Source organism: Poecilia reticulata, chromosome 16, assembly GCF_904066995.2.
Source record: "Poecilia reticulata chromosome 16, P_reticulata-male-v2, whole genome shotgun sequence".
Classification (NCBI taxonomy): Eukaryota; Metazoa; Chordata; class Actinopteri; order Cyprinodontiformes; family Poeciliidae; genus Poecilia; species Poecilia reticulata.
This window is the reverse complement of record NC_088845.1, coordinates 22,592,159-22,602,751: the sequence shown is the minus strand read 5'-3', so window position 1 is coordinate 22,602,751 and position 10,593 is coordinate 22,592,159. Positions and strand designations below refer to the sequence as shown.

General features: G+C 41.2%; 1 protein-coding gene across 1 annotated transcript; it reads right to left on the bottom strand.

The window, feature by feature from the left end:
• Positions 1–3,510: 3,510 nt before the first annotated feature.
• sox4b (SRY-box transcription factor 4b) lies at positions 3,511–8,151 on the bottom strand. Its single transcript, XM_008432184.3, has one exon. It carries the CDS (start codon positions 7,369–7,371, stop codon positions 6,100–6,102), a length of 1,272 nt encoding a protein of 423 aa, XP_008430406.2. The 5' UTR covers positions 7,372–8,151; the 3' UTR covers positions 3,511–6,099.
• Positions 8,152–10,593: the final 2,442 nt, after the last annotated feature.

Sequence of the window (10,593 nt, the reverse complement as noted above, 5' to 3'; positions counted from 1 at the left end):
TTCATGATTTGTTTGCCTGGCCATTGACTTTCTGTGCAATTCTGCAAGTTTCTCATCTTCCTTCAGTGCTCCATCTGAGATTTGTCCCATTGAGCTCAATTTCTCAGGATACATTTTGTCCTGGCCAATCAGCGAACAGAAGGTGGAGTTGTGAAAGACAACACCAAATTTCTGCACTGGTTTTGTCAGCCTATGGAGGTAGTTTGGCGATGACAGCAGAGGAACTGAAGAAAGCCATTCAGTCTGTGTTGGAATGCTCATCCGAGAGTCTGCATCGGTGTTTACTTAAGAGTTCACTTTAAGGTCAGAATGTGGTTTATTTCTTTGTAGATAGGAAAAGGCATTTTGACTAAGAGGTTCTGAACCCGACTCATTTCAGTAGCACTTAAACCATCTACACATTGACTAATTACAAAGTTACAGTAAAAGTGAAAATAAAAGTATTCGTATATGCATTCTATAGCTTTAAAATGCATATGCAAATATGTAGTGGTGTACCAGTAGAGGCCATTTTTCATTTCAAAAACAACACCAGCAGGAAAATAAATGTTGCGAAAGCAGGAAGAAGTTACAGCCATGTCTCTGATTTCCCAGTTGTAAATCTTTTTTGGTTTTCTTTCTCTTTTTTTCCACTGGCTGTTATAATTCCATAACAGCCAGAAAGAAATAATACTGGCAGACAAAGACATATGATACATTCACAAGTACAGACACTGTATATGCATAGATATCAACACTCATTTACAAACAAGTGTTTGGTTATGAACTTCAGCCTCTTCAAGGCTTTAAAAGCAGACATATATCAGCTTGCCTGGTATTTGTGATGTTTCTGTTTGTGTTAATATGAGCCTGTAAAACCATCTAAACAGAACCAATCAGGTGGAGACTTGCAAACACCAACCCTCTCCACCTATGTTGCAGAACTACATTGATGTGCCAGACACACAGAGACTAACACTAAGTAAATATGTTTATTTACATTTAGTTTTTATTTTTACAGACAAAAAAAAAGATGCAAAGTGAAGACTCCTTATAAAGTAATAAATACCTAGGACACAAAATCCATAATGTCCAACTACAAACACACTGGAATTCGGGATAAATCAGAGAATATGAGAGAAAGGATACCTAAGAATTCCTATATATATTGACATGGGATGCAGTGATTCCTCTCTCAACTGGCTCCAGCAGTGCTCCTATCCTCTCCCCTGCTGTGGTTTTGATGAAGTTCTGACTTACACAGCCACCTTGTTCTGCTCCGTCCTACTGTGGCCTTACCGAGACTACACATCAAACTGGAAAGACCACAACAGTTTGAGCTGGATTTGCTCAGAAATTTGCAGAAATTTGCAAAACTACATCAAAAAACTAATTATCTTTTATTACAAGTGATATCAGTTATTCCTATATAAACAGTATGAAGTGCAATAAGCCAATAGAACAAAACAGATTAATATTAAATGTGGCGTGGATATAAGCATGACTCATTCATATGCCAAAGATAATCTGTGATACAGTTAAAGAATAAAATTAAAAAAATCTGTTCAATGTGTTTCTAAATGAAACAAAAATAGAATAGAATGGAATGGAACATGGACATGAGCTTTAATTGACTTTAATGTTGGACATGCAGGTCAAATACAAAAGAAATGTTTTATTGTGTGTGTGGTTTTTTTTTTTTACTATTCTTATTTTATGGCACCATTTTCAGTCTCTATACATTTCAACCAACAGTGTCCTCTGCTTAAGCACATTTAAAAGTCAGTAAAGGTTGCCTTGATGCATTTTTCTGCTGATCCAAATTGCTGCCTCTATTACTAAATCTCCAGCACTTATTTTTATATTATAGTTCTTAAAAATATATATTTTCAGCAGGTCTGAAAAAAAACTCAACCAGGAAAAGGTTGATTCGTGAATCTCTATGCAGTAAATAACAAGAGTACCTTTTTTTCTCAGCCCACGTGCTTTGCTCTTAAAACCCACCGTTAGAAAGGAGTAGATAGACATACCGTGTCATGCATGTCATGCAACGCTCATACATGTTCACACACTAACACACATCCAGCAGACAGACAGGCATGCTCGTCAGCGATGCTGGAGGGCTCTTGGCGGACTGCTGCTGCCCATCCCCCATTGCACGGCCCTGTCTGGGAGAGGGGGAAGGGGAATCAGAACTGTCTGGACCCCAGCACAGCAAGCAGCAGTGACACAAAATAGAATTTCTTCTAGTGAGGCAATAAGAAATAATCCCGATCTAATTTGCTGCATGGTATATTTATAAAGGTGGATTCTTGTCTTTCAGTTCATATCTTTAAGCAGGCATTTTTAATAATGGCTCTCAATTTTCCTTTAGTATGTTGATCGTTTAAATGCTGCACGCTTCTTCAAACGATCTGACAATTTTTGACCATACACTACTTCACACCATGAGGAAATCTAATATATTAAGCACTTAATGCAGTCATGTGGTGCTGGGGAGGAAACAACAAACGCATTCTGTTTACAACTTGTGACACCAGCCTGTTTTCTGCTTTCACACAGGAGCAGCATAGTTTCCAGCTACTCTGTTCACAATTTGCAACGCCTTGAGCTGAAAATCAATTTTTCATGTGCAGAGACTTCTGTCTTTGATATCGCACACACACACACAAAAAAAATGTGCCACACTCTTTAAAGGACCAGATAGTATTTAAGAGTTTTTGTAAAATCTTTAGCTGGTCCATGCAGTGCGGTGACGTAATCATCGACATTGGCAATGCAGGTCTCAGATCAGCGTGCCCACCAATGCATGACACAGACTTAGCCCTTTTTAAATCCTTTCAATGAAATAGATGCAAATTTATGCCACGTCTAGTTAATTCTAGGTTTGTGGGTTTTTTTTCTTTTGCTTAAGGTCTGATTCAGCTTTCTAAATGCTTATTAATCCAGATGTTGGTCAAAAGTAAAAACACATGCCTGTGGGGAGGCAGTTTAAATGTATTGATTCTGTGTGAAACTGATGTATTTGTAAAGTTTTATCCCACAAATCTTTCATTACTTGTCATAAATCTAAAAGTATCTACTGAACTTGTTTTTTGTATTATTTTTCTTTTACACACTCCAGTCAGTTTGCTTCCCTTTAAAAGTGTCTGTATGCGTGACATTTGTTCAGGAACATATCTCAACAACAAACTGAAGTGGCATTCTCAAAGCAGTTTTCCATCACTGCTAGATCATTTCTTATTGGTTGTTTAAAGCACTTAAGCCTAATCCACACACTGAGGCTCACTATCAGCTGTCTTTGTTTACCCAACAAAATTAAAAAGATAGAACTGCTAAGAAAAAAAAAAAATCTGGCGCAGTGAAAAGATGTTTACATTTTACTCTCCACTTCTTGGATTTTTGCGTCATAATGCATGAAACTAAATGTTGGCAGTTATCCTGATGATCCTTATGTGTTTGTCTTTGCAGTTTCACCACTTTGTGCTGCAACTGCCAAAAAACACTGAATGCAATAAAAGAGCTCAGGAGTTTCAGTTCCAGCTGATATTTATTTCCTTCCTTGAAAAAGTTCTGTACACAAGTTTGTATCAACAATCTGACAGGCAGTGAATGGACAAAATTTAGCTGGCATGAGTCAACCTACCCCTTTTTTAATCAGAAAAAAGAGGTGGCTTCTTTGTTTATGGCATGATTAAAGACAATAAATGATAATTCTACACAGCATATTGCACAAGATGGATGAAAAATAAAGTTAATATATTTAAAAATGCTTTCATATATTTATATATTTATAAAAACAAAAAACAAAAACAAAAAACAACAGTCTGAACTGACCACCTTAAATGTAAGTAAGGATGTGTAAAAGATAGCAGTTCTAAACAGTGCCTGTCCTCGATAGCAACAACGTACATAAACACACAATCTTTTTGCTTTATGGTACAGTCAAATATACAAAGATCAAGTTCATTGATTTTTTCCTCTTTTTTCTTCTCCGTTCTTTTTTCTGAAAAAACACAACAGCTAATAATAACCTGAATCTGAAATACAAATGCTATTCACCATGCCATAAAGATACTAAAACAATTATTAGCTAGTAGTTAGCCGACAAGTAGAAAAGATTATATATTCAAATACAATGAGAAACGCAGTACAAGAAAGTGTTGCGCAACTCAGGTCAGAAATTTGAATATGCTTGATGTTGTCATCTTTGTTTGTTTGTGATATGGACAGCCCGCCTCAATCCACTGGCCGAATGGCAAGATGTGACATCAGTGAGTGAAAACATCAAGAAACAAAGTCAAATTTAAAGCTACAATCTTCAAGACGTTGGACGCAAAAAAATATGATTAAGAAAAAAGAAAAAAAAGCAAGCGACTGCTTTTTAGGATAGTGCTGCTGTTTAAACCACATGGTCCCACAGGAGGAGCCTCTTAAAAAGACTCGTGCTCCTGTGTCTTTAAAAAAAATGAGCCTGCAGTCTGGCACTGTAAACGTTGGAAAAGGGGGCTGAGACTGGTGCTGCTTTCAAGTGCTGTCGGAAAAATTGCAATTATGTCCTAATCACCTTCACGTCTGTGCTGCAGATGTTTAAGGGTTTGACATCAAAGAGGACTTAAAGAGTGTTTCTGGATTTTTTTTTTTCTTTTTGTGAAAGAGGACAAATAAGGCCGGCCTACCTACCTGATTTCTACTAACTCACCTTTTCTGTCAAAAAAAGTGGAAGTGTATCTTTAAATTTGAAAGAATAAGTCCAACAATAGGCACCGCAAGGATACAAAACGGACAGCTCTACTGTTTGATCTAATCTACTAAAGTAATTGAGCCTGAAGTAACAAGCTTACCATAAGCACTTGAAGGCAGCATGAAAAAAAACCAGCCTGTTGAGGGCATTAAAAAACAAGGAAATCCAATACAGCTGTATTAGTTAGGCTACACATACCCCCGTGTTCAATATAGATTTGTACAAAAATACACTGAGAAAATAATCAAACTGTTTCTTCTCTTTTAAGTGTCCAAAAAAGTGTGTACATTTAAATATAAAAAGGAAATTAAAAAGGTTGTGTGTTCTTAAAACTCTAGCCCTTCGCCTGAGAAGGAAATGTGACAGACACATACATACTGACAGGATCATGTATAAAAGAACTAGCAAAACAAAAGATGCTTGGCCCAGTATATAAATACAGCATCCCCATATAAAAATGGCATCTGAATACATGTACAAAACAAAACAAAATAGAAATCGCTGATGATTTCTCTATAGCTATGGTCTGGAAAATAACATTATATAATTTTGGTCCTGATAGAGGGAAAAAAAATGTAACAATACAGTTAAGCACAGACTTGAAGTTGTGTTTGTGTCCTGAAGTGAGCTGGTGATTATTTCAAAGTCCTTTTTTTTTTCTCCGTAAAAAAAAGTAGAACCGAAGTGAGCGCCACCTAGATCCTTTTAAATAATCCTAATACTAGTTTACAAACTGCTCAAACAGTCGCACAGAAAATCTCAGCACAAGATATAGGAACAAAGTAGGCTATCATGCTAAACACGCTTTTTTTGTTTCTTGAGAAAATAACTTTTAAAAAACATCAACCCACCTCGGTTTTATTTTAAAAAAAAGCCTCTTGGTGATGCAGTAAAAAAAAAACTGTCGCACGGCAGTCCTAGTCTGTACCTTTTTTGTTTGCTTGTTTTTTTTTGTTAGTTTGTTTGTTTGTAATTTTTTTTTCTTTAGTGGCAAAGTTCACTTGGCGATTGGTTAAAAAGTTGTGAAAATGTCCCTTTTTTTCTCTCAAAAATTCATTAACGACATTGATTAAGTGTACGGCGGACCGCATAACGTGCAAATCAATCACAGTTAAGTTACTCAGTTTAAAAACAGTCCTGCACTGAGCTGTCAGGAAGCTCTCAGTCTGCCTTTTTTTTTCTCTCCTCTTGTTTGGACGGCTCCCCTCTGACTCCCTCAGTCCAGGCATCCGAAGAAAAGTCCCGAAAAAAGCAAGTTATTCGCTTTAGAGTTAAGCTTTCCAAGGATTTGCAGGGACATGGTTTGCAGTAGTGAAACCCACTGGTAAGCAGGAGCTCCTCTGTTTCTGTTTGCGTCTGCGAGTCTTAGCACTCAGTCAGTATGTGAACACCAGGTTGGAGATGGTGGACTCCAGCCAGTCTCCCGATATCATCTCGCTGACTTCGGGCGTACAGTAGTCGGGGAACTCGAAGTGAGATCCCCCGCAAACGGACTCGCCGTTCAAGTCCCAGTCCCTGTCCAGGACCGAGGAGCCGAAGCTCCCCAGCGACATGTTGTCGAAGCTCGGACTCGGGTTGACGTCCAGCAAGTCGTCCTCGAACTCCTCGTCCTCCGAGGAAGACGAGGAGGAAGAGACAGAGGAGTGCGACCCAGAGGGAGTAGGCGAGGAAGCCCGCCGTGTGTTGCTGTATGTGTGGCCGCTGCGGCGCTCCGAAACTCCGCCGAAGCTGCTGTTGCTGCTGCTGCTGCTGCTACTGCTACTGCCGGGGGAGTCGGCGCCTTCCTCTCTGCCGCTGGCCGCGTCCTCGTAGAGACTGAGCGGGTCGCTAGAGTCCGCCGAGCTGCTGAGCGTAGGGCTAGCTGGCACCACCACGGAGGACGTGGGACTGACGCTCAGACTGGCCGCGCCGCTCCCGAAAACGTATACTCTCTTGGGCTTCTTGGCATCCGGTATCTGCTTGGCAGCCGAGGAGACAGATTTGGACTTGTAGAGAGAGTTGTGGTGGTGCTCTGACGGGTGCTCAGATGCAAACAGCGAAGCTTTGGTGCTACTGCTGCTCCCGAAAAGTGATTTTTGGGGTTTGTTGCTGCTGCTGCTGGGTGATTTTGATCCGTTCTTCCTCGCAGATGAGGACGTCTTAGTGCTGGTGTGGTTTGAGCTACCGGTAACTTTTTCTCCTCTATCACTGCTGCTGCCAGCCTTAGATGCGCTCGACTTTACCTTCTTCCTCGGTCGGTACTTGTAGTCGGGATAGTCCGCCATGTGCTTAAGTCGAAGCCGCTCTGCCTCTCTGATAAAAGGAATCTTGTCGCTGTCTCTCAGCAGCTTCCAGCGCTTCCCCAGCCGCTTAGAGATCTCTGCGTTGTGCATGTCCGGGGACTGCTCCATGATCTTCCTCCTCTCTATCTGCGACCACACCATGAATGCGTTCATGGGTCTCTTGATGTGGCCGCTGGGAGTTTTGCACCACGCCGGGTTCTCCCCGAGCTTGTCGCCGGCGGTGGAGGAGGCTGCGGAGCCCGCCGGGGAGAGAGGCGAGGCGGCCGGGTCCAGATCCATGCTTGCCCCGGAGTCGGAGCCTGAGTCCCCGGTAAAAAAGGACAGCGCCTCGGCGGTGCTCTCTGTGTGGCTCATTTTCTGCACCATGCTGTCCGGTTAAAGTAAGAGCGGGATGCTTGCTCTTTCTCCCCCCTCTCTCCTGGGTTCCTCTGGTTCACTTTAAAGCAAACTCAGCTCTTTTCTCCCACTCTGACAGTTTGTGCTGAGTGCAAACAGTGCAAGCAGTTATTCACTCCTGAGATGCGCAGGATACTCGAAAACACAGTCCAGAGTTGCCTAAAAAGGCTACATGCAGGAAAAAAAAAGTTTAATTTCCAGGTGCTGTTGGTGTTAAAACAGTTCGTCTTTGTTGTGGAGCGTATAATCGGTGTTGGAATAAAAAAAAATTAAAAAAAATTAAAAAAAGAATCAACACAGCCCTATGATCACTGAACACAATCTACACAGCTGCAGGAGCAGAGTGCCCACACATGCGCTCAGGCACTTACAAAGGGCCCCCAAGTATACAATGTGTAAAAGTAAGTGCTTTTTCTCTGCATCTACTCCAAGAATCAAAAGCCGTGCATGCTGTGGTAGGGGAAAGAAGAAGGAAAAAAATAGAAGCTAGAGCAACTCACACTCCCCTGCCTCCCATCTGCAAAGACTAACAGTCGCTGTTTCAAGCACCCCTTCAGACTGCTGCCCCCCTTGCCTGCATTTATTCCTCTCTCATACAACGGCGATAAAAATCCACCAATCAGACTGCCCCTACGCTGTCGCTACGCTGCTTGGGGCCAGGCCACGCCCCCTCTCGCACCTGATTGGCGAGCAAAGGATTCTAATAATAATCAGCGCGTGCAATGAGAAGCCTCGTGTCTGACCTCATTCCAGAATACAACAAGAAACTTGATTTTTTTTTTTTTTTTTAAAGAGACACGGGCTAATGTTATGAACCCCCCTTTTCCACTACCCTGTGACGGCCCATGTGTCTATCATTAACATATAGGTTTTGCTACATGGGAAGTCAATTATAGTTGTGCTGAACACACAACCAGAGACAGATTTAAAGAAATACTGCTGCTCTGTTTGTCTCAGTATTATTGTGAATGGGGAGGGCATGTAATAATGAATAAACGTGAAGACCCTAAAGGCAACCAATGTAGCTGATATAAAATATGTATCACTTGATAGTAAACATCATTTTACACCTACAGTACTATTATTATTATTACCACTACTGTTTGTTGACTATTAAATACAGTTGTTATTGTTAACTGCAGGTGTCCATAAGTGATCCACATCCTGCTAAACAACAGTTGAGCGTCTCTTGCTCATTGGCACACAAACAGGCAAATGTCTTTTCAGAATCGTTGAGCTGGTGTTAAAGAAGTCTGCAAACCTTAGGTGCCTGGGGCTTTGTAGCCCTCCCTTTCTCTCTCTCTCTCTCTCTCTCTCTCCTTCCGAGGCGGGACTGGGCGGTCTTTTGTCACATAACCAGCCCCTTTCTAGCACACCAGACCAGACCAGACAGACAGAAAAAAGAAAAGGGCAGAGGAGGAACGAGCAACAAGCCCGCCGCGAGAGCGCACAACATCCGCACAGCCCGAAACTGTGAGAAGTTCATTTTCCCGTGAAGAGACAAAAACAACAGCAGGTGTGGGAAGGCGCTCGTAACTTGCATAAGAAATTGGTCAGATGTTGCCACACAGTTGAGTTTCAAAGTTGCGTGCAAAATTCAAAATCCTTCATTTTCACCTTAAAACAATTTCAAGTTCGGAACCATGCAACGTTTTAGGGGAGTTTCACAGGTTTATTTTACCTGTTCTTACTAGTAATTTCTACTTTGTGCTGTGTTTGGAAGGAATGACATGCAATGAAGAAAAGAAAATCAACAGAAGCCCTAAAAAAAATGTATGGTTTCCTCAATACAATCAGATCTATAATATGTTTTATTAAAGAAAAAATTGTTGCTCTCCAAAAGGAAAAGAAATGGGAAAGGATTGCAATCAATGCATAGTTGGAATACCGCTAGATGGCGTCGCAGAGCCAGAAAGCACTTTACCATGCATGGCTGTGCTGGAGAGAAGTTTAGTGAGGGTAAAAAAGAGATCAAGTCAGAGCAATGAGAGCGGTTAGCAGGGGTAAGTTACATAATGTCTCTGTACGAGAGAGCGCCATCCAAGCAAGACTGCTGGGCAAGGAAGGAGGTTACTTGCTCCAAGGTAAGGTGGGGGTATAACAAGTGAAATTAACTCGAAAATTACAGCAGTTTGCTCTTAGTGAAATCAGCTTGGATTGTAATTAGATAGCGCTTTAATGATTTCTGCAGACAAACTCTCACGTACATCTCTGTACTTCGGAAGTATCACCGAACTAGAAATAAAGACAATAATAATAATAATCAATTTAATTTATAGCGCACTTTTTATTAATAAAAATCTCAAAGTGCTACATGGTGCAGCTAAAAACAGATCAAATCAACAATCAAAAAAGACAGTCATTTAAAAGTGGAGTAGGCTTGTCTAAAAAGAAAAGTTTTCAAGCCAGTTTTAAAATCGGACAATGATTGCGGGGCTCTCAAATAGTCCGGGAGAGAGTTCCATAGACGAGGAGCAGCCACAGCAAATGCTCGATCACCCATAGTCCTTAGTCTTGATCGAGGAAGGTGGAGAAGATTACAGGCTTGGATTACAGGGTCTAGAAGTTGAATGTGAAGTAAGGAGGTCCTTCAGGTAATCCGGTGAGGTTCCATATAGACAGTGATGGGTGATAAGTGCAATTTTATACTGAATCCTATAAGTTGCAGGAAGCCAGTAAAGAGTAGGTGTGATGTGATCGAATTTACGAGCTCTCACTAGGATCCTGGCAGCACTGTTTTGAATGTACTGAAGCCTCTGAAGGTGTTTTCTGTGGACTCCAATAAACAGAGTTACAGTAGTCGAGCCTGGAGGAGACAAAGGCATGAATGAGGGTCTCAGCATCAGTACGGGAGAGAGATGAACGAATTTTGGAAATATTGCGAAGATGAAAAAAACGGGTTTTAAACAGGTGCTTCATGTGATTTTCAAATGTGAGATGGGAGTCCATTTGAACTCTAAGGTTTGTAACAATGGAGGAAATAGGAATGTCTTGTCCAGAGAACAAAATACTCGTCAGAGTCGAGGATTGAACCTGGTGAGGCGTTCCGATCAGTATGGTCTCGGTTTTGGAACAACTGAAGAAAGTTATGGTTCATCCAAGTCTTAATCTCCTCCAGGTAGGACGTTAGCGCAGTAAGTGAAGGTGAAGTAGAAGATGATCCCGTTCTAATGTAAAGTTGCAAAAAGGGGT